The sequence below is a fragment of the Ovis canadensis genome, chromosome 1 (genome assembly GCF_042477335.2).
Source record: "Ovis canadensis isolate MfBH-ARS-UI-01 breed Bighorn chromosome 1, ARS-UI_OviCan_v2, whole genome shotgun sequence".
In the NCBI taxonomy this organism is placed as follows: Eukaryota; Metazoa; Chordata; class Mammalia; order Artiodactyla; family Bovidae; genus Ovis; species Ovis canadensis.
In genome coordinates, this window is record NC_091245.1 from 54,880,074 (window position 1) to 54,904,571 (window position 24,498).

Genomic DNA, 24,498 nt, shown 5'->3' on the forward strand with positions numbered 1-24,498 from the left:
GCATAGCACACCAGAATAAGACAGAAAAGCAACTACTGCACACCTTCACCTCCAACACCTCAGTGACCCCTGACAAAGGGAATATTCCTGTGCAGGAAATAGGGTAGTGAGGCAGAACGCTGACCTGGGAGCAATTTGTCTGGGTTAAAACCTAAGCATCACCACGTTACTAACCATATTGACCTTGGGCAAGTTACTTAACCTCTCTGGCTAGATTTCCTGATATGAAACCAGGATAATAAATGAACCTGCCTCATAAAATTGTAAGAATTAAATCTGTTACTATCTGCTTGCTTGGCACATAACACTCTATTAGTGTTTGCTATTATTCTTAGCACATATCACACCAAACAAAATTCCCACTGCCTAAATCTGAAAGCAGTGGTTTTAGGTGTCCTTAAAAGTTCTTAAGGGAGATCAACCCTGAATATTCACTGGAAGGACTGATGCTGAAGCCAAAGCTCCAGTATTCTGATCATCTGATGCAAACAGATGACTCACTGGAAAAGTCCCTAATGCTGGGAAAGACTGAAGGCAGAAGAAAAGGGTGTCAGAGGATGAGATGGCTGGGCAGCATCAACGATGCAATGAACATGAACTTGGGCAAACTCCAGGAGATGTTGAGGGACAGGGAGGTCCAGCATGCTACAGTCCATGGAGTTGCAAAGAGTCAGACACGACTGGGCGACTGAACAACAACGGAAGTTCCTTCAGTTCTTAGCAAATAACTTGAGCATAATATTTCAGAAAATACAACTGACCTACTGAATACTACTGAATAAGTGATGCTTTAAGAAGTAGGTCTATGTTTGTCTCAACGCCAATGCTTCCATGTAGGAGACGGAAGGCCTACTTGCAAATGACAACCCTGCCCATTCCTGCAATCTTCAAATTAAAACAACAATACACATTACCACTAACTATTGCCCTTTTAAAGTCATGAGGACTATTTGCTTAGAGCTGAGAAATGCAAAATAAACACATCTTTGCTTAAGCAAGAAAGAATCCTCTTTGTCACTCAAAATTTTCAAAAATCTTTTGCCCTTAAAAAAGATTTAAGTGGATTTATTCTGCTCTGTTTATCATAACAATTGTTATTACTCTTTCAAAGCATACATGATAGTTTATGGGATTTTTGAATGGCTCTGAATGGTTCTTAAAAATTGATTAGTATTATTCCTATACAAACACAGAAGTTATAGAAGTTACCATCAGTGCCACCTACTATCTTACTACAAGTTGAAGGTAGAGCTTCTGGAATATTCACTTGCAGTTTAATAGCCAAATGCCCAAACTGCTGATTCCCCTTGTCTTCCCCCAACTAATAATTTCAGGGCATAAAGTTTAGCTCAAGCCCATTTCCCTTTTTTCTGATGTGATATATTTTACCAAAATCATCAGTATACTTTAATCAATATATTACTTTTAAAATTCTCATATTTCTATAGTTAAAGATATATTACTTTTCTCAATTAAAAAAATTCAGGGTATAATTTCAGTACACTACAATGTATTGAAGAGGACTGGTAAATAATGTCCCCTTGATTTAAAACTGGAAAAAACAGGAGACTAAAAATTGTGTCAGTATACTTAAATCTTAGAATATTTACATTTTCCATTAATCAATAATAATTTCCAGAGAATACAGTGATTTTCAAAAACTACTTATTTAACACATGGGGAGGCTTACTTTCATCAAAAAGAATGAGTAAAAATTTTCAACGTAAGTTTAGTTTTCACATCTGGACATTAATTATTGCCTTTTTTCTTTAACCATGGTATGCATTCTTTTTTTAAACCTAGTTTAGTGTTTCAGCAAACACACTGAGTGAAAACATTACCATCTTTTACAGAGTTTCTCAAATTTACTCTTTTCCATCATATAGTCCATATTCTTCTTAAAGGATAGGTAAAGGAAAAAAAAAAACCTTAAAAAATTTTTTTGTTTTAACACTCATTAAAAAAAAAAGAATCCAAAATCTAACCAAAGGAAGTCACAACAAGCATTCTATAATATAAACAGACAGTATCCACATAGTTTATTTCTCACAGTTCTCCTGACAAATGAACATTATTCAAGAACATACTGTATACACAGATAAGAAGAAACATACAAAATGTTTTAAATGATGCACAACAAAATCCAGCAGTATAAAAGAATGCATGTGAACTCTTGCTCACTGCACAGACTAAATTTAATCACTTGTTTAAATAGTAATAAAAATACAATCTTTTATGGATCTTGTGCAGACTACAAAAGAGGGAAATTATTATCATATATATGATTTTTATATTAGGCAGTTTTCTTCAATGAGTTGCACTGACAACTCCAAATACAGAGGCAGAAGGCTGTGTATTTTAAAGAAATTAATATTGTGAATTAGAGACTTTACACAGTTACTACCACTGGCACTTTTCACCATAGTTTGTACACATCACATGATCATCTTATATAACATTACATTTAAAAAATATATCTGAGTGACAATTTTATAACATTCACACACCATGAGCTGGTTAAGGAAGCAATGCCACAGCTGCCTCCTGTAGTGCTTCACTGTTGGTAATAAGGACAGTTCATTCTGGTTAAAAGAAATTAGACATCAATATGGTTAAGCAGCTCCAATTTACTAAAGGCCATCAGGGGCCACCACTGGGACAGTGAGTTCTTTTAAAGTGTATATATCCTAGATGCAAACACCATCATTGGTTAAAACTTTGTCTAAAGAAGTCAGTTTCTGTGCTGGAAACTATTTTCACAAAACTGAAAGCTACTAAACTGTTTTAATATAAATACTTTGTCTTCTCATTAGCATAGTTATGACCAAGTTCTTTGAAACCTTTGGAATTTACTCTCTCTTTAATATGTGCTCTCGTTTCCATCTCCCCCATTTAAGATCACCACCTAAAAGGCTTTAAGGTGGTGGTGAGAATTTCACCAGGGAAACCCTTCGCTCACCAGGTATGTTCAGCTGCTGAACAGTGATCTAGAGCCACAACGGTGCAGAGCTGGACTTGACGAGAACACTCAGGAAGCTGTCATGCTGTGAGTGTCATTTCAGGGAAAGCAGAGAATCTTTCCAAACTGTGCACATAATTCACAATGATACCATTGCTATGTGTTGAAGAGGACTAGTGTATGATGTTCTCTTCCATGTCATCTGTTTGCTGGAAAGTAGTTTGGGTCAAGGTAATTATAACTGGTGCCCTGGGACACACAGTAGTCTCTGTCTAAGAATGTCTCTGACCGATAAACAGGTTCTAGTTGGTGATCTTCCTTGTGAATGTCTGTTTCATGAAGGCTGCAATGAAAACACACACAAATGCATCATTATATGGTACTGCTTGCATTTTGCTGGAGATACTCTCAAATTTCCTCATGGCTCTTCCTGTTTAAATCCATTAATCAAAATCTCTAATGGAAAGTTACTTGAGATGTGGTATGATTAAGGAAAATTTCTATGGTGGTTTTCTAAGTAGTTTAAGAAATCAAACTCACTAGTAGCTGAGGTGCTCTTGTCAAAATTTTAAGACCTACAGTGAAGGAAACACTTACCAGTCTGAACAAGAATCACAGAAATCCAAAGACATTTCCGGAGGACAATCCTGGCAATGCCACCGAACACCCTGGATAGGTTCTATGCCACAGTTATCACACTAATAAAAATTCAGAGAGAGAAAGTATTAAGCTAAAATCATCTCCAAACCTGGGCATTTGATTATTAGTAGTTACTTTCCTGAAAGGTACCTCAGACCAGTATACAATGACTGTGACTGAGAAGCACTGACATAATAATACCATAGTTAAACATCCAAATATGTTACAGAACTATTTAAAACAGGTTACCATAACTAACATAAATCCAAGTGAACACAAAATCCGCTCTGAACTTTTGTCTTACTCAGTTAGTTTCCAAAGCCAAGAAGGCTCCTAATAACCAATGCCCATCAAGAAGAAAAGGCAGATTTAGTTCTTTCTCAGTGTTGTGACATTGTGGGAGCCAAGGTGTGTTCTGTGCAATTTAGAAATCAAAGTAAATATCATTTCTAATTTCTCTTATCATTAGGCCAACTAGAGTGGCTGACACACTGGCAAACTAGCCACAGCTGGGTTTTTCAATAGAATTATGAGAAGTAGAGAGAGTTTCCTCCTGAAAAGACAGAGCTGTCAATTAGGAAAATCTCTAAAGGGAGAAGCAGGACCACTGAAAGAGCAAAACAAGAAAATCACTTAATACAGTCTGGCTAATGGCCACTCTCAAGGATCAGAGGTACAAGAATTTTGTTTTAAATGTATCAGTCACAGCATACATAAGTATTTGTATGTATACCACTACCAGTCAATCTGTAGTTCATGGCCTCAATTTTACTTCCTCCAATCCCACCAAGTATAATCAGTTCTAACATTTATGGTGTTCTCAAACCTGTTAATCCCTATATTTCCAAACCCATCAGTCAAGTTGAGGACATTCTCATCTTTTGTCTAAATTAACCAGGAGAATCTCCCAACCAGTCTCTGTTGTTAGCCATTCTTCCTCTTCATTCTCCATATTAAGGCCAGAGTGATCTTTTTCCCCATCTACTTTTTTCCCAATTACATAAAAAAGCATACAAGAACAAATTATTTAAAGATTTTAACAATACTATAGTCAGAGATTAAGAGTTACCCTCTGTAAATCCACTGCCTTCCTAAGAGTTATATATTTTAAGAAAATAGAATGATCTTTCCCAAATGTAAATTTCATATTATTCTCTGCTTAAACTTCTTCAAAGGTTTTCCCACACTTAAGGAGAAAATTTGGCAAAATTTCCAAGGCAACTAAATAGCCTCCTACTACTCTCCAGTATGTACTCTAGTCATACTCAACTATTTCACTCATTTAACTTCTCTAAATTACTTACGAGATGAAAACAGAGTAAGGGAAGGGAGTCTGTTTATTGCTGAATCCCCTAGCACTTAGCAAAGTGCCTGGAATATAATGGGTTAGGGCAAAATTTTGTGGAATGAATAAATGTACTTCTACTAGACTCACAAAGAACAGCAGAGGTAACTGAATCTGAAAGGGGAAAAGAAATTTCTGATCTATAACCGATAGTAACAACCAAAGAAATAGCTCTACAGGTGAATGGATGGATAAAGAAAATGGTGTTCTCTATCTTCCTCTACACACACACACACACACACACACACACAATAAAGACAATGGTGTTCTCTGTCTTCCTCTACACACACACACACACACACACACACACACAGAGGAATATTATTCAGCCATAAGACAGAAAGAAATCTGTCAAAGCCATTTGTGACAACATGAATAAAACCTAAGGACATGATGCTAAATGAATTAAGTCAGATACAGAAAGACAAATGCTGTATGATCTCACTTAAATGAAGAATTTAAAAAGTTGACTTCAAAGAAGCAGAAAGAGTAGAGGTTATTGAGGGTGGGCAGGGGCTGTGGGGCCTGGGGCAGGAGGCAGGGTATGTGTGTCATTGGTCAAAGGGTACAAACTTTCGGTTTCGAGTAAGTTCTGCAGACCTAATGTACAGCATGGTGTGTGTGTGTCTATGTGTGTGCACAGGTGTGCTCAGCTGTGTCCAATTCTCTGTGACCCTATGGATTGTAGCCTGCCAGGCTCCTCTGTTCATGAGGTTTGTTAGACAAGAATACTGGTGTGGGCTGTATAATTATAAACTGGTAAGTATACAGAGCAAAAGGGTGGAATGTGAATTTATAATGGAGGGACTAATAAGTGAGTGCTCAGTTGTACCCAACTCTGCGACCTTATAGACTGCAGCCCACCAGGCTTCTCTTTTCATGGAATTTTCCAGGCAAGAACACTGGAGTGAGTTGCCATTTCCTCCTCCAAGCAATCTTCCTTACCCAGGGATCGAACCCACGTCTCCTACATTGCAGGGGATTCTTTACCACTGAGTCACTGGGGAAGCCCTTACAGTATGGTATATATAGCTAATAACACCGCACTGAATACCTGTAATTTGCTATGAGAGCAGATGTTAAGTGTTCTTGTCTCAAAAAAACAAGATAACTATGTGAGGTAAGCTGCTTTTTACATCTTAAACATTTTTTACACCTTAAAATATATACAATTTTTATTTGTCAGTTATATCTCGGTAAATTTGGGAATACTAGAGAAAAACTTTGCCTCTCATATACTACGTCAAAGTTGCCTACAGCTGTACCATCCCGAATACACCTGAAAGTGTTAGTCACTCAGTCGTATCTGGCTCTTTGCAACCCCACAGATTAGGTTGCCATTCCCTTCTCCAGGGGATCTTCCCAACGCAGGAGTCAAACCTGGGTCTCTGGCATTGTAAGGCAGATTCTTTATCATCTGAGCCACCAGGGAACACACCTGATCTCATCTATTACCTCAAAGTATACCTGTATATTTTTCTTATTTCTACTGAATCATAAATCTCTTGATACCAGTATCTGTGACACACTACTCTGTATAAATGAATAGGACAAGAGCTAAACCTACTTTTATCTGTGTGCTTGAAAGTTGTGGAGTTGAAAGCTCCGAAAACCACCTTAAATATCTCTTATCACCCTTGCAAAAATTAAATGAATAGAAAAATTAAGTAGAATTTACCTTGAATCCTACATGCTGCACAAATCCACTTTCAGCTTGCATTTGCTGAAGTTTTTGTTTTTTTAACTTTTTAAACTGTAATAGTTCCTTATATTCAGGTAAATTCCTATACGCGACAGGAATACTTTCTTCATCCTATTGAGAAAAAGGAAAAAAAAAAGGAAAGAAAACCATGAAACAGTTAGTTTGACAATTAAAACAAATTAGTATGAGAAATACTGATAAATAATATTTTTCTACTGACAAGGTATTTTTCACATTTAAAGAAACCCTCAACATTTTAGGGCTCATAGGAAATCAGTGCTGGTACCAGTAATATTTTAGACTAATACTTCTGGAGGGCTTCTTAATGCAACAGTAATACTAAACTATAGTAGGCAGCTTCATGATGCAAGTAACAGGGAACAAGGCATAACTCCCACTTCTGCCATACCATAGACTAATGCAAACTCAACTCCTCCCCAACAAGTTCATGGAGACCTGAAAGACTCCTTATAATCTACTTCTTCTTGATCTGCAGGAAGCTCCTCTTCACCAATCTAACAGATTTTTATGATTCCTCAGGTAAATACGGCATTTTCTTAAAACAGGCAAAACAATCTCTACTCTGCCTTCTGCTCAGTACTCCAACGATTAAAACAGTACATTTCTTTTAAATGGATGAATTTAAGTTACAAAGATGAGTATAAAGAACTGAGTATAAAGAACAGTAAAAACTACACGAATATATGAAGTTGAAGCTGACAGATGAAAACACCAAGCTTGCTATTCTCCCAGTTTATTTGTGCTCTGCCACCCAGTATCTATCTCTTTCCTTTGCTACCTCATGACTGATCCCATGGTCACTGATTCCCACAATCCTCCTAAAAAGCACCTCCAATTAATTAATCCCATGTTCTATCAATTTCCAATCCTGGACCAGACAACCCCTGCACCTCCCATTCCTCCTGCTTTTCATGTTAAGTATTATTAGTGCTATGTTTATATTGTATCAAGGAAAATGATGTTTATAGAAAGTATAGCATTTGCCCAACTTCTCAAAATTGGCTAAGATGGTAAATTTTATGTTATGGGTATTTACCACAATTAAAAATAAAACTTCCAAATGCTTCAGTCATTAAAAAAGGAAAATCTTGCCATGTGCAGCATGAGGGATGGACTTGGGGCAATTAAGTGAAATAAGTCACTTATTTGGAGAAAGACAATACCATGATTTCACTCATGCAGAATACTAAAAAATAAACACATAAACAAAACCAAAAACACACTCAAGTGTAGAGAGCAGATTGGTGTCCCTCCCACAGAGGGAAAGAGTGGCAGGGGTGGGAAAAATGGGTAGAGGGGTCAAATGTATGGTGACAGATGGAAACTCGATTATTGGTGGTAAGAATGCTACAATATACGTTAGTTGAGTTAAAATGCTGTACACATGAAACATACAATGTTATAAACCAAACAAATATTTTCTTAAATGTTCACCCACAAACAGATTTCCTAGTTATAATGATTTTAAAGTTACTTAAAGGAGAAATACTATGACTAATTTTAAGGGGGGCTAAAACAGTGTACAGATTCTCTCTCTAGCTCTGCTTTTCTGAAAAGAGAAACTGAATCTATAAATTTTACAGTAGAGGGTTTATAAATATACATTTAAATAGATATATTAAAGTAATTAGAATGGTGTGAACTGGTACTCATTTAAAAATAAACAAAATCAAACAAAACTTAAATCAAATTCAACCACCTATACTACATTTTACCAATTTTCTCAAAATGTATTTCTCTTAAACATCCCACCATCACTCCTCACCTAGCTAAATTTTATTCTTCCGTTAATGATGAACTTGATATCACTTCCTTGGGTCTTCCTTTTAAATTCTCAATCTAAATCAAGTCCCTCTAAAATAATTACAATCACACCTATTTTTAAAACACTTTTGTTCATACCTATGCAAGCTGATTTCTAGCAGAGCCTGTTATGTATTAAATATAAGTGAATGATACTCAACTGAGTAATTATAACATTCACAAAATATAAAATTACACATAAATATGATATCCTAAGACACAGCAGACAGTAGCTGTTTTTCAAAAGACAATTTAAAAAGCAAAAAAATTAAGAATATATTTTATGGTAATCTGATACAAAAGTATACAGTCAGTATTTGATTAATCTAGAGAAAGAACAAATGAGATGTACTTTTATCTGCTGACTTTTCATTAAAATCTCCTTTCCCAGTTACCACATATAATCAAAATATTAGGAAAGATACAAGGCAATCTATATGTCCTTTAAGTGAGGAATCAGAATCATGTTACTTACTAAGAATTTTAGCACAGTAAAGTAAAAAAATATTAACAGCAATAAAAAGGAATTTCTATGAATGGAAAATAAAACGAAAAGAATTAACCTAAATTAGCATCCAAAGGATGACAACACAAAGAGGAATTAGTCCTAGAATATTTAAAAAGTGTGATTTAATGTTATTTCTATAGTGGGATATATCCTAAGGCAAAAAAAGTGCCACCCCAAACTCCTATTTTCAGTATCATATTGTTGATGGTGGTGCTGCTATTAAATTCTGTGATTACATGCTTGGGGCTGGTGCATGGGGATGACCCAGAGAGATGTTATGGGGAGGGAGGTGGGAGGGGGGTTCATGTTTGGGAACGCATGTAAGAATTAAAGATTTTAAAATTTAAAAAATAAAAAACTAAAAAAAAATAAAATAAAATAAATTCTGTGATTACCATGACCAGTGTGTGACAAAGAAAGTGAACATTATGTTGATATCACTAACAACTGGGATTTTCAGCATGGGAGAAAAATGATACATATTAAAAATAAATACAGGTATGTAAAATTCTCATAAGTCCTAAGTTGAATTTGAAATAAAAATATGAATTTATTATATCTTTTCATTTGAACAAATGTATAACATTTCTCAGTTCTGTCCACTGTACAGGCTTAAGTACAATGATCAATCCAAAAGCAAGTAATATCATAGATTAGGATGTGTGTGTGCTTAGTTGCTAGGTCATGTCCAATTCTTTATGACCCCGTGGACCATGGCCTGCCAGGCTCCTCTGTCTGGGGGATTTCCAGGCAAGAATCCTGAAGTGGGTTGCCATTTCCTTCTCCAGGAGATCTACCCAACACAGGGATTGAACCCGAGTCTCCTGCATTGTAGGCAGATTCTTTACCACTGAGCCACCAAGTAAGTCCATAGACTTTTATTCCATTTTATTGGGGTACAGGCTCCAAATACCATTTCTCAATAAAAGAAAGCAGAACTAATTTTAGCTCTGAAGCAGGAAATACACAAGATGAGCCTTTAATTTCCTTGTTTCAGCAGACAGTAAGAAGGCTATAAGAGAACTAGAATCTTGTCAAACAATCTCAAAATCCAACTTGAATAGACCAATGGACCAACTTGTACACTAATAAAGACAATAATGTCAATGCACTGAATTTGTCAATGCACATAAATATAAGTTCAACAACTCATAAGAATACAAAAATTTTTAAACCTTATGAGTCATTTTGGAGGCTATTAGAGACCGAACATTATTTTAAAAACAAGAAAATAAAGGGGACGATCAAGCAATTATGCTGCCTTTTTTATATGAACCTTAGGATAATCAAATAGTTGATGGCAGGGTTACTTTACAGAATATTCTATCAAATAAATGAAGAAAGAATTTTATTATTTTATAACATCTAATGAGTTAATGGGTCAAAGCAACAATCTATGGCTGCTATGTCAAAAGAAAGAGACAACCAGACTGATGAAAGTATACACAAAGTAGTCCTGCCCACCCTAACAAAAAACAAATCTGAATCTGATTAATTGTCTGGATCTATCAACGTATAGGAGATACAGAAAACAGAGGAATAGGTTACATGACACCAAGGAGATACAAACAACAAAAGCCACACTGTGGTAAATTCTCTAAGACAAATAAGCCAGGTTTTCAACAAAACAAGTATGGGGGGTGGGAAGAGGTCCTTCGCAAATTATAACTGGGAAAATGTAAACTAACTGTGTATCTGATTATATAAAGGATGACTTTTTAATAAACATGATAATGACATTTCAAAATATCTGGAACTTGCTCCAAAATAATCCCAGAAAGAAAGTTGGGGTGGGTAGGAAGCATAGATAAAAATTAGATTGCCACAAATTGATAACCATTAGAACTATATAATGGGTACATGTGGGTTTATTTTTTATTAGCTTGAAAGTTTCTTCTTAAGAACATTTTTAAAGCCCAATGTAAAACAAGTTTGACTAGTTAATTTAAGAGAAAAGAAAGTACCATTATCTAAAGAATGGGAATAAATAGGAAATCCTGGTGCTCCCATTTTGCATCCTGATCTGTATAATATAAAGACAGATGTAGGATATAGATACACTATAGATAACTTACTGATGCCTCCTCAACAGCAGTGTTCATATGGCTATGAAAACAGGATCGGTCATCATCTTCATCCATATACACTGGTGGTTCATGGGAAGTCATGAAAGTGGAAGGTTTAAAGAGATGCTTATTAAGGGGGTGTTGTCGTCTGCTTGTTGAAGACTAAGTGAGAAAACAAATTTTTAATTGGGATAGTGGACAATCATTAAAAGAATCAAAAATATAAATGCTACTTCCTGCAAGACTGTCTAATCAAAAGGATTGCACCTCTATCCTTCAGTATACTTTTATGCGGTTGTTTTTTCTGTTACCTGGATTTTTAAAAGCACAACAAGCCTTAAATAAAAACAAACCAAACCAACAATTAGAAATATAGGGGGACTATCCACATGGAGTATCCTGGACCACATGCTTGTATTTGTATCACCAACATTTTTCACACTCTTGGCATTCACATGCTGAATTCTTAAGGTCATCTTATAGATAAGGAGGATGAAGTTAGCCAAAGCCAGATGTAAAACTATCAAGTAAAATGAAAATTTCCCCAACATGATGAATGTTTGAAAATAGTATCTAATATTGATTGACTGCTTACTCTTCGTCAATGTCACTTAATCCTCAAAACATTCCTATAAAGCAGTTATTATCACCCCTAATTTAAAGGTGAAAAAGCAGAGGCACAAGGAGGTGGAACTTTTATGTTCAAAGTGTTGCAGCTAGAAAGTAGTAGAACCAAGATTATAAACTAGGTCTATATGGAGCAATGACCTCACTTTTAACCACTATGCAGACTTCACTAACAGCATAGCCAGGAAGAATAACCTCAGCTACATGGAGAACCATTGTTTCATTTCAAAATTAGAACTCTAACCATGGCTAAGAACCATAACTATGACTGGGCCAGATCTCTACAGTCAAGATGCCTATTAAATTCCCAAAGGAGAAAACACATTTAGGCTTCCTTAGTATTCTTTTTGTTATCATCATCTCGTTTTAGTGGTGAAAACATGAGGTGTACAACACATCTAAAGGTAACCCAGAAATCAGGACAATCAGAGCCATTAGGTTAAATGCTGGTTGTTAAAGTTCCAAGATTCCAAAGTTATAGGATGAACTCTACACACCTAAGACAGACAATGCTACAATGGGGAAAGAAAAATTCAAAATATTTTTAAAATATGAGAAATTAAAACAAGCTTCCAAAGTTTGGAAAAGAATAAAAATTTTAAAACACAGACATGTATAGACAATATACTTAACGTAAAATTACATAAAATAGTTAGCTTCAATAAGGAAGGGTAACAGCATTAGATACACTCCTAGCTTCTCTTTTTATGAAAAATGGCAGTTTTTGGGAGGGAAGGTATCAGGATGATTTACCAACAAAATAAAAGAAGGACAATTACGTGCTTTTTTCCCCTTCAATTAAAGCAAAAAAAAAAAAAAAACTGGCTATAATTTCATGCAGTGCTCTACACAGGAGAGAGACAACAGCTTTTTCACTGTACAGAGAAGCAAAGAATGGTCGAAGCGGCTTAGGAGCAGAATCAGAAGATCAATGATTCCCAGACTCGCTAGCTATGTGACTAGACAACTTACTCTGTGTACTTAGCTTTCTCGTCTATAAAAAAGGTTGTAAAACAGGACCTAGCTCAGAGCATTCAACAGTAAGAATAAAAGCTAGCTGTTAATATTCACATGAGTAAAGTGAAGGTGATACTACCCACACTTTTAAGAATTGTAGTGAAGATTAAATTGGATTTATACAGCATATGTATAAAACAGAAATTGACTATTATTAAAGAATCAAATATCCTAAAAGCTTTAACATCACAAAGGCCTTTTTCTGACATATATTCAATCTAATACCTTTCAAACAGTACTCACTCACATAAACTAACATATCCCTAAAAAATCATTGAAGTTCACTTATGCTCAATGTAATAAAATGTTTAGAGTGAGTTTATTTAAAAATAAAATAATGTTGTTCTGAATAACATATAAACTTTTACATAGCAACTCTGACTTTGATGACCTTAATCTGAGATCTAAAGTTTACTTTTGCCAACTTTCTTTTTACCTTTTTGGAGTATATGTATAAGTTTGGTGTTCTGCCTGGGACTGGAATCCCAGCTTTAGTTAGTTTTATGAAATACTTCTGCACTCGGCTGGCAACCTACGGAAACATGACAAGCCTTTTAACATAATGAATGACAAGACATTCAGTACCAAAATAGTTTTTAAAATATACGTGTACCTTAATGAATAGTAACAACTTAATAGCCACATAAACCTAGAAATAATTTTAAATTGCTAAAGACACTTAGACCAAAAAAATTGTTAAATTAAATCTGTTTGATTCCTAAGCTAAACACATCTTCAACTTGTGAACATTCGTGCATGAGCATAAAAACATATCTATTAATATCAATGGGAATATGAAGGAGAAAGCTGGCAGATACTTTTTTAGAAAGACAACCAGGGAATACTAATTAAGGCATTATCACAAATCTATTAGCATAGTCTAACCCAAAAGCACATAACTGCTGTACTCATCAAATACTACATTACATTTTTATTTTTTAGTATTTCGTAATGATTCAAAGCAGAACTATCTTGAGTTATTTCTAAAATATATAAACAATGTTATTTTTTAAAACTCCGCATACTATAGTATTGTGTAGCTAAATATGAAGGGGCAGATCCGCTGATTTTAGCTGCATTATCCTTCACTTAAAAAAAAAAAACCATCAGGGACTTCCCTGGTGGTCCAGTAGTAAAGAATCCACCTGGCCATATAGGGAACATCAGTTCGATCCTTGGTCCAGGAAGATTCCACATGCTGCGGGGGAACTAGCCTGTGCTTCACAACAAGAAAGCCACTACAATGAGAAGTTCACGCACTGCATCTAGAGTAATCCCCACTTGCTGCAACTAGAGAAAGCCTGCAGGCAGCAGCAAAGACCCAGCTTTTAAATAATTTAAAAAATAAAAAACATGCCAACAATATGGAGCCATCTCCTCAGTTACCTGTTTTGCTGTCCGGTTGCCCAGTTCATCTGCTATCTTCTGCCAGCGTCGAGATTCTACTTCTTCAGGAGGGTATTTCAGGAGTAGCTGTTCAAGCTTTTTCTAAGCCAAACCAAAGACCAAATTTAAGAAAGTTTAATACTGAGCTTCTAAATAAATACATTCACCTTTCATCTTAAAAACTACAATACTCCCTCCCCAACTTTAAGGGTTAGGTCAACTAGAAATCTTCATGGTAAGAAAAGTTTCTAGTAGGAATTTAAGACTTCACAAGGAAAATAAGAATCGAGACTAAACTGATGAAAGACCTTATAAAGATTTTTCTATTCACCTCAGTAAAAAGAAAGCACTCCTCACAAAAGAACTATATTACACATTTTGGTGATTTCCACTGACCACATTTTCTTTCTAGACTATGTTTAGGCTAGCGACTATGGATCTGACAAACTATATAAAAATTCATTTGTATTCTGACAGAATACTAAGAGATCTTTTCCTACTTTGTATGATCCTTTATTTAAATATTTAACTTCAATATTCTGACTTATCTTCAAAATTCTCCAGTAGTCCTAAGGACGCAGAATATTCTGGATGTTGAAAGAAAAGGAATGTTATCACCCAGCTATTCCAGTGTGCAGGAGCAGCTTTTAGGCACCATTGATTGGTATTATCTCTGCAGAGCTGAAAGACCAATAAACTGCCTTGGAGACTGGAGTGTGTCCTACGAATAATCTTATCCTATCTTAATATGGGCTTGGCTAAAGGAGTGTTTTAACAGGTGGGCTTCCCTGGTAGCTCAGATGGTAAACAATCTGTCTGCATTGTAACAGACCAGCGTTCGATCCCTGAATCGGAAAGATCCCCTGGAGAAGGAAATGGCAACCCGCTCCAATATTCTCACCTGGAGAATCCCAAGGACAGAGGAACCTGGCAGGCGACAGTGCATAGTGTTGCAGAGAGTCAGACACAACTGACTGAGCACACATGCATAGGCTTCCCAGGTGGTACTAGTGATAAAGAACCTGCCTGCCAATGCAGGAGACAAAGGAGATGCAGGTTTAATCCCCAGGATGGGAAGATCCCTTAGAGAAGGAAATCCCCTGGTGGGCTATAGTCCATGGAGCTGCAAAGAGTCAGACACGACTGAGCATGCATGCACTTGGGCAAAGAATCTGCCTGCAATGTGGGAGACCCAGGATCGATCCCTGGGCTGAGATGATTCCCTGGAGACAGAAATGGCAACCCACTCCAGTATTCTTGCCTGAAGAATCCCACAGACCGAGGACCTGGTGGGCTACAGTCTGTAGGGATGCACAGAGTCGAACAGACTGAAGTGATTCAGCACAAAGTTTTTTATAAACAGATCAACTCATTACAGCTGTGGGGCTAATCCTCATATGAGATAGAGATATATCTCAAACCTTACCCACAAACAATCCTAGCTATATGTCCAAATGTAACAGAACACTATGACCTTGCTTTTTCAGCTCCTCTCCAAACAAAAGTAAGAATTCACTTTGAAGCATAGCTTTACTTGGCTCTGCGTTTTTCTGTCTCACAAAGCTGTATTACAAAAGCTTTATCCATCTGTTTCAGTATTTTTTTCAAGCCCCCTCCCAAAACCCAGGTTCCTTCTTTAGAAACCATCCCCTAAATGGAATTCATATATTCTCAGAATGAAAAATTCTTTACATATGCAAAAAGGTATACAGAAATAAGTTTAAATATTTTAAATTCATGATTAAGAGGGATAGCATACAACAGTATACACTTCCCAGGTGGCGCTAGTGGCAAAGAATCCAACTGCCAATGCACAGGTTCGAACTCTGGATTGGGAAGCTCCCCTGGAGAAGGGCATGGCAACCTACTCTAGTATTCTTGCCTAGAGAATCCCATGGAAAGATGAGTCTGGCAGACTACAGTCCATGGAGTTGCGAAGAGTCAGATACAAATGAAGTGACTCAGCACGCATGCACACACATACACACATACAATATACACTTTATTCACAATACTTACTCTAATTTTCACTGCTTATTTTTTAAACCTACACAATTGAGAAATATCTATTACCTGTTCTTCAACGGTCCACAACTGGTTAAATGTTTCAGGTTTGGTATCATCACACAGGCGTCCTCTTATCATCTGCATATAAAATAAGGCTTTTGTCAGAGACAAAAAAACAGACTACTCTTTGTTTTTGTTTTTTTTTTTTAATTTTTATTTTTACTTTATTTTACTTTACAATACTATATTGGTTTTGCCATACATTGACATGAATCCACCACGGGTATACATGCGATCCCAAACATGAACCCCCCTCCCACCTCCCTCCCCAGACTACTCTTTGATATGGCCAAACAACATGAATGATGACAGCAACTTCATTTTAAAGAAAAAGAAATGCTATTTTTTCATTCTAAATCCACGTTTATCAAGGTTCATCTAATTAACAGCAGCAAGGCCAGGTTACAACCAGCAAATCCTGGTTACATTCCACTACACACAAAGAGCTCTTATTTTTAGAATAAATACTGTACTATGTGCCAGGCACTGAACTCATCATGTTACATGTACTACTCATTATAATCCTCATAACTCTACAACATAGGGTGATATTAATCACATTTTATAGAAGAGGAAACTGTAGCTTGGAGACTTTAACAGAAACGACCATCTGAAGTTCCACTGTTAGTAAGTAGTGGGGTTGTGATTTCAACCCAGCGTTTTCTTAACTTCAAAGTTCATGTTCTTACTATACCTTCAAGTGAAGACTGCTTGAAATTTAAGAATACAAGTCAGCAAATGTTAAAATCTTTTGTCTACAATTCAAATTTTTCTACTCCAACACTTTATACTGCCTACCTGAGGACGACTGTTTGAGCCTTCTGGACCATCACTCAAAGGCAACATAGAGTATGAAAGGGACTCTCCATCCTTCCTAGGATCTAAAGGACTTTTTGGTCTAGCAGGTAAACCTACTAAAAAGAAAACCATGGATAGGATTAGTAAAGCAAGACTTTGCCAGGTATTTCTCTACTTAAATTATCATGTAATTTATTACCTTTATCAAAAACTAGCTTAACTCTCCTAGTATGTCTTTTACGATTTTTAAATTCTCTTTCAAAGTTTCCAAGGCTACTGGTATATTGGTCCCATACAATCTCAGGCAATTGAACAACTCTCTGTGGATATGGAAGCCCTATATCAGCCTGGTGGGAGGAAAAAAAAGTGACATCTAAGGTTAATTCAAGAAATTATCAACAATAGCCAAATTTTCAGATGATTCCAAATCTAAATAATCATCAACTGGCATTTCTGTTCATTCTGAATCCAAGTCAATAAAAATACAGTCAAAGCATTAAATGGTATAATGATAGCCACGTAAAGAAAAATGAACTTAACAAAACATAAGCACTATTTTTAGATAGAGGTCTACAGCTGACCTATACAGACATAATGTTCTTTAACACACTTAAACAGAAATAGCAAAGAATGGTTTTTATCTCTAAGAACAGCATATGAAATGTGTTTGACTGAAATAGATATGACCTGACACACAGAATTCATTTTAAATGGACCCCCTGTGTTCCTGACTTATTCATAAAACAATGAATTATTTTCATACTATATAATGCTTAAGACATGTACAAAAAAACCTACCACATTTTGAGAATCAAAACTATATCCTTACTTTACTTCGAATTCAGTTACTTTACCAACCACCTTCAGAGAAGTTATTAGTTGTCATTACTAAAACCAGGTTATTATGTGTTCAGTCTTTTGATAGTAATTTGGGTTACATAGGTGGGGGTAATGGTCAGAACTCATATAATGATAAAACTGGGATTTCTGAATTTCACTGTATGTAAATTTCATATTAAAAAGCTTTTAAAAAAATTTAGTTAATAATATGCTCTCTGAAGTGTTTTGGGGTTAAGTATGTGTGTCTGCAACTCTGGAATGCATGAAATGGATTCCATCTTGAAATGAGATAGAATGGTAGATGGAAGGATTGAAAAAACACACAATAAAGCAAATACAGTAAAATGTTTATTGTAGAATCTAGAGGGTGGATGTGTGCATTAACTATATAATACTTTCCACTTTTCTACTTAACATTTTTCATAATAAAATGTTGATTTAAAAAATGAGGTCATAAATTATGAAACTGGCAAAGTCCACACTGTGACACAGAATTAATTTTTATTTTGCCTGTAATACAGTATACTACAACCATCACTATAATAATGTATATCAGTCTAAGACTCAATTTTTTGAAAAGTTATTGAATAGAGTGTCTTTTAAAACAATGATGGTAAACCATCAAAGAAAGCTAACAAGCCACAAAGGTTCCCTGCAGTCTCTGTACCAATATATAAACCAAGTTTCCTTAATTTCACTTAGGAGTTTTCAGATGTTCACTAAAACAATGGGATCATATGTCAACAACTTAACTACTATGATAAACTTAAAGAAAGTAAGCAAATTAAGCATATATGAGTTAACACAGAAAATCTAAAGAATCAAACTTCTAAATTAAAATCAGCAGAAAATTTTCTTTCCAAGGAACACAAGTCTTTCATGATTACCAATGTATCTGGGACTTAATACACATTTGAACATTTTTGCAAAAAAATTTTAAGAGGGTCAATGTCACATCCCAGTTTCTGAGATAAAGTGGAAAGAAATCTAGTTCTAAACTAAACATAGACATGGAAAATCAGCAGATAACCAACCACGTACATATACAGAAAATGTGTGTAACTGCAACTTCTTTGCCCATCTAACAACTGAAAAAAATGAGTTTAAGCTTAAAGCACAATCTATTTTAGTTGAATCCAGGACAAGTAAACACTGTAAGTGTTCATAAAATGAAGTCCCCAAGACTGCTGCCTCAACACCTGGTATACTACTTTTGTGACTCATTAAACTAGTAAGTAAACTTGTCATACAGAACAGGCTAAATTTGTGCATTAAGATGAAAAAGAGGATTGTTTCTCATAGTTTTCAGTTTTAATCTTTTCAGACAATGTTTTTGTCTGACTAATATTTACCTCTCAAGTTTACTGAATTTGTGGGTCCCCAATTCAAGACAAATACTATGGCATAAACGCACATCTTGCACCTCATTCTCATGACCTTGGCAACCATATCCTTAAAGACATTTAAAACAGAATTTTTGTTTGTATCACCACTGTTTTTTACTGCTTTTAGAGTAAATAAAGCAGTAAATAAACACTAAAAATACTGAAGTATTTTTTCTTTTAGTTTCAATAAACTTAAAAGTCCTGAAGGCAACAAAGGGAAAGTAGTTTAAGATGGGGAAGGAAAAAAGTAACAGAAAAAGACTAAAAATGGCTAGAAACAGGACATCAAGTTTCTATACAAGCATCCAATTAAAGTTCCTAGCTATCTTCACTGGGGGTATACTTATTGTGCGTTTGGTGGGGTGAAGGAAGGCAGTATCCCACCTTCAGTAACATGGTTAAACATTTTAAAAAGTATTCATATAAAAAGAATAAATAAGGTTATTACCAAATACATCTCAATAAATTTAAAAAGTGGTCAAAATATACCTTCTTCTGGAGTTTTTCCACAAATCCAATGGGATTTTTTAGTGCTTCTCTCTGATGTCTGCCTAAACTTTCAAGGTCCTGGACTGCTTGAGAACGCTGAGCTTCGAGTACAGCAATTGTCTGTAACAGTCTCTGATAACTACAGAGACAAAAAGGAAAAAAAAAAAAAAACCCTCACTAAAATTTTTTTAGTAACAACAATAAATAAAAACTGAGTTCAAGCCATGATCTACTATTAAGTCACACGTCTTTGTAAAGTTACCTGAAAGAGTTTTAGTAAAACATATTACTGGGAATAAATGAGGTCTTCCTGAGTTACGAAGTACCTAGTTAGAAAATATCAGTTAGAGAAAGCAAAGCCTTATTCCCCATCTTAAATTCTTAATTCTCAAACCTGAACAAGTACAGAAAATAAGAAAATGAGCATCTTGACTTTCAAGCAATCAGTCATTAAGAAACAGCTAAATTAGAAAAAGCTTTAGCATCAGGAGGGATCACCACTTGTCCCTCTGCTGTACCCTGTTAGAATAAGATATCTGGGCAAATTTTCTTGACCAGGGTTACAAGAAACTTTCATATAATTCAGACATGATCTTAGTTGCCATGATTCTCATTTGTTCTTTCTGTTGCTGTTTAGTTGCTAAATCGCATCCAACTCATCTGCAACCCCATGAACTGTAGCCCACCGGCTCCTCTGTCCATGGGATTTCCCAAGCAAGAATACTGCAGTAGATTGCCAATTTCTTCTCCAGGGGCTCTTCCTGACCCAGGGGCTCTTCCTGACCCAGGGGCCAAATCTCTTGTATTCTGCTTGGCAGGCGGATTTTTTTTTTTTACCACTGAACCACCTGGGAAGCCCATTTTTTCTGTTATATCTCCATTCTAAAGGAATTTAACTTGTCAATTCTTACACATTAAACATTTTTACAGAAAAAAGGACTTACGTAATATTAAATTACTTAATATTTCTTAAGTAAAAAGAAATATTTTTTACTTCCCTGCCTATAAATAGGGTAATATGAATTTTACCCACATAAACCTACTACTTGTTCATATTCTCCAAACTCTCCCTCTGGTTCACATTGTCCTGGCTCTCTGAGTAATGTCTGATTTCACATATGGATCACATATGGAAACACGTTAGCCCCAAAACCTTGAATGCTCAAATGTATTTTGCAAAAAGAACAAAGAACAAACTGCTCCAAGTTACTTCAAAATAAGTTAATAGGTCTTTAAAATATTAGTGAAGCACCATTGTTCTTTATGACTGAATAAATTTCATTCTATTTCCCAATAGACTGTAAACTCCGTAACAGCAACATATCTGAAAAGTCCACTGTTTTGTTTATCCAGTTTGCAGCACACTTCCCAGCACACACATGTTCAGTAAACATTTTTTGAATGAACAAATGGATAGATGTTCTGTGCAATCAAAAGTATACTGAAACTTTAAAGTCCAGAAGTCAGCAAACAAGCAGAAATTTCCAAGGTAAAGCAATGTAGTTTTGATGTTCACAACCATGGCATGACTGCAATATAACAGTATCTATCAGTATCTATCAAAATAATTTTTCAGCCCCTACCTAAAATATATTCTTATTCTCAAGTGCTGTTAACTAATCCCTAATGAAATGGTTAATAATTAATATTAAAAGTGCTAACACTGAAAAGTAAGACTTATCTCAAGATAGAGCTACTTCATTCAAACGTTAGAAATGAATCAGAAATCAAGGGCTACATTAAAAGTTACTCCTGGGTAAGTTACGGAGGTTAAGTCTAAATTCATTTTCACTCTGCCTTCGTTTGCTTTGAGGTATATGGAGTGTATAAACCTTGACTGTGCTGGTATTTTCTACCAGGCAGGCTCAATCTTAGGGTCACTGTAGTGAGTTGAGTACTAGACCTAACCTCTCTATAATACTCTTAACCGTCCCACTTCACCCTCAGAACGTCTGTCCCACTTAGCTGAATAACCAAAGACTTATCATGCAGAATACACTTCTGTATCATCAATATGAAAATGACTGAGTGTATTAAACTTGCAGCAAACTACTGCAAGCAAGTAACAATGAGGCACAAGTAAGAAGAGACTTATGAGAAAAAACAAGCAGAAGCTTGAAAAAAGTACTATAACAGTTACTGCAACTGAGAAGAAAGGTCTCTCTTTGAAGTTAATAACTTCTGACAGTCTTTACTGTATATAAATTATTCCACAACGATTCTGACTTAAAAGAATAATTCCAACAGAGATGACAAAGAAAGTGTAACTCTTCACCCCCCATTTTGTTTCTCTTTAATCAAAATAAAATGATTATCAAATTGAAAGGCCTAGTCCATACACTAGTAAAGATGTAAAAGTCCAAAATAAGTTAAAAGATTGTAAGAAAATACTGAATTTAATTCTTCCAGCGCAGCTAATCTGAATAATTTCCTAGAGTATTCAGAGGTTTTTCCAATAAGATTACCATATATATATCTAAGCAGAAATGAAAGAGATAAAAAACCTGAATAGATATCTTTACCTGTGGCTGATTCATGTTGATGTATGGGAGAAACCAACACAACATTGTAAAGCAATTATCCTTCAATTAAAAAAATCAAAACAGAAAAAAAAAAAACTTGCATGGGACTTTCCTATTAGTCCAGTGGGTAAGAAGGCACCTTGCAATGCAGGTGACACGGTTTCAATCCCTGGTCAGGGAACGAGGATCCTACATACCCTGGAACAACTAAGCCCTCACATCATAACTAGATTATCTGTGTGATACAGCTAAAGATCTGACACATGCAAAAAATAAGTGAATCTGAAGAGTAAAAATAAACCTGAAGAATAAAAATAAATTTCTTTGGGACTTCCCTGGTGGTCCAGTGGTTAAGACTCCATGCTTCCATTGCACAGGGTGCAGGTTTACTCCCTGGAACTAAGATCCCACGTGATACAAGGTACAACCAAAAAAATATATAAATAATAAACATTAAAATAAATTTCTTCAGTCTGAAAAGGCTATATGTTACAATTCCAATAATATTAAATTCTGTAAAAGATAAAACTTAAAGATAAAAGTAAAGAGATCAGTAGTTCCCAGAAGTTCAGAGCAAGGAAGAGGGTTGAGTAAATGACAAACAGGGAATTTTTAATACCAGTGAAATTATTCTACGTGGTACTATAATGTTGGACCCATGATATGGATCTGCCAAAAGCGTAAAACTTAAAAGCATAAAGAATGAACTTTAATGTATGCAAATTTAAAAAAATCATTTAGTAGATTAGGGAACCCTAGAAAGGAACGTATTCTCTGACACAAAGACCTAAGCATATTATACATATATGAAACTACCTCACTGAAGGGGGTAGAAGGAAAAGATCCTGACCGAGGTAACTCTGGAAATGAGTAGCATCTCAAAGACTAAAGGTAAAAGGAACTGATCATGAGCAATATATTCTGCTTTACATAGCTATTTCCAAGTAGCTAAGAATGAACAATTCTAATACTGTGTACATACATGATGGAATAAATAAATGAGTGGAGGATGACCAGGGTTTGCTATTGCTAGAGTGGAAATTTACAGATAAACAAGGGGAGAAGCTAGAAGAATCCATGTGGTAATATAATTAATTGGGGATGGAGTCAAAGTATAAATTCATGTTTATCTTTATATATATGTACATAATTACATATAGAAGTATTTATAGATAGGTGTATAGATAGATAGATAGATAGATAGATTACTGAATACACATGTATTTTCCTGCTCTGCCAGCTGAGACAGATAAATAAAATAATCAACAGCATTCAGCAGTGAGCATACAGAACTCAAAAACTGACTTCTAATACTGCCTTCTGCAATAAAGGGAAATGGGGTTCCTTTGCAGAGAAGGCTGATTCTAGCACTGGGACACGAAATACACAAGATGAATCTGGAGTATTCTGAAGTGGCAAAAAAGCTATACAATGAAAGTACACCACCTTAATGGGACACAGGAGACAACAGAAAGGTTCCCTACGGCCAAAGCTGAAACAATTTGAACAATAAAACAGTGTTACTAAATTACACCTCAAAGTAGGAAAATAAGTATTTATGAGTCTATATTTATCCCTGGTGGCTCAGACGGTAAAGAGTCTGCTGAAACCAAGGTTCAATCCCTGGGTTGGGAAGATCCCCTGGAGAAGGAAATGGCAACCCACTCCAGTATTCTCGCCTGGAAAATCCCATGGACGGAGGAGCCTGGTAGGCTACAGTCAGTCCACGGGGTTGCAAAGAGTCGGACATAACTGAGCGACTTCACTTTCACTTCACTTAGACAAATAAGTGACTAAAGGAAGAATGAGGGAGAGGGAGAGAGTGAGATGGAGGAAGCATGGGGCAGGGTGCGGGAGAGAAAGAAAAAAGAGACAAAGAAAAAAATCTCCCATGTAGAAGATTTCCAAATAATTTGTGGAGACACTCTGCTCTCAAAGAGAGAGACCTATAACTCCCCATTCCTTAAGTGTGGGTTGTATATAGTGACTTCTTTCCAAAGAAAAGAGTATGGAAGACAGAGAGTAACCTCACAGTGGAGAAACCTGACAAACTATACCTCAGCTAGGTGATCCAGGTCAACAAATGCAATCAATCATATTAACAGTATATCCCTTGGGAAAAGCTAAATTATCATTATATGGAGTGGGTTGCCATTGCCTTCTCCAAGGGATCCTCCCAAACCAGGAATTGAACCCAGGTTTCCCACACTGCAGGCAGACGCTTTACCATCTGAGCCACCAGGGAAGCCCAATACTACATACAGAAAACCCTAAAGACTCTACACAAAAACTACTAGAACTGATAAGTGAATTCAACAAATTAG

General features: G+C 35.7%; 1 protein-coding gene across 40 annotated transcripts in view; it reads right to left on the bottom strand.

Annotated features, from left to right (window-relative positions):
• Positions 1-2,006: 2,006 nt before the first annotated feature.
• ZZZ3 (zinc finger ZZ-type containing 3) overlaps positions 2,007-24,498 on the bottom strand; it is a 117,394-nt gene continuing 94,902 nt past the window's right edge. For 25 of the 40 annotated variants that reach the window (XM_069594991.1, XM_069594994.1, XM_069595065.1 and 22 more), the window contains 10 exons: positions 19,653-19,791; positions 17,138-17,285; positions 16,939-17,054; positions 16,147-16,218; positions 14,074-14,175; positions 13,124-13,219; positions 11,053-11,205; positions 6,622-6,756; positions 3,557-3,657; positions 2,007-3,302 (listed from right to left, as the gene is read on the bottom strand). In XM_069594991.1, coding sequence (XP_069451092.1) covers positions 3,158-3,302; positions 3,557-3,657; positions 6,622-6,756; positions 11,053-11,205; positions 13,124-13,219; positions 14,074-14,175; positions 16,147-16,218; positions 16,939-17,054; positions 17,138-17,285; positions 19,653-19,791 — 1,207 coding nt within the window. In that variant the 3' untranslated portion in view covers positions 2,007-3,157. The remainder of the gene's footprint in view (positions 3,303-3,556; positions 3,658-6,621; positions 6,757-11,052; positions 11,206-13,123; positions 13,220-14,073; positions 14,176-16,146; positions 16,219-16,938; positions 17,055-17,137; positions 17,286-19,652; positions 19,792-24,498) is intronic. The other 15 variants (XM_069595023.1, XM_069595030.1, XM_069595073.1 and 12 more) reach the window with 1 other exon arrangement.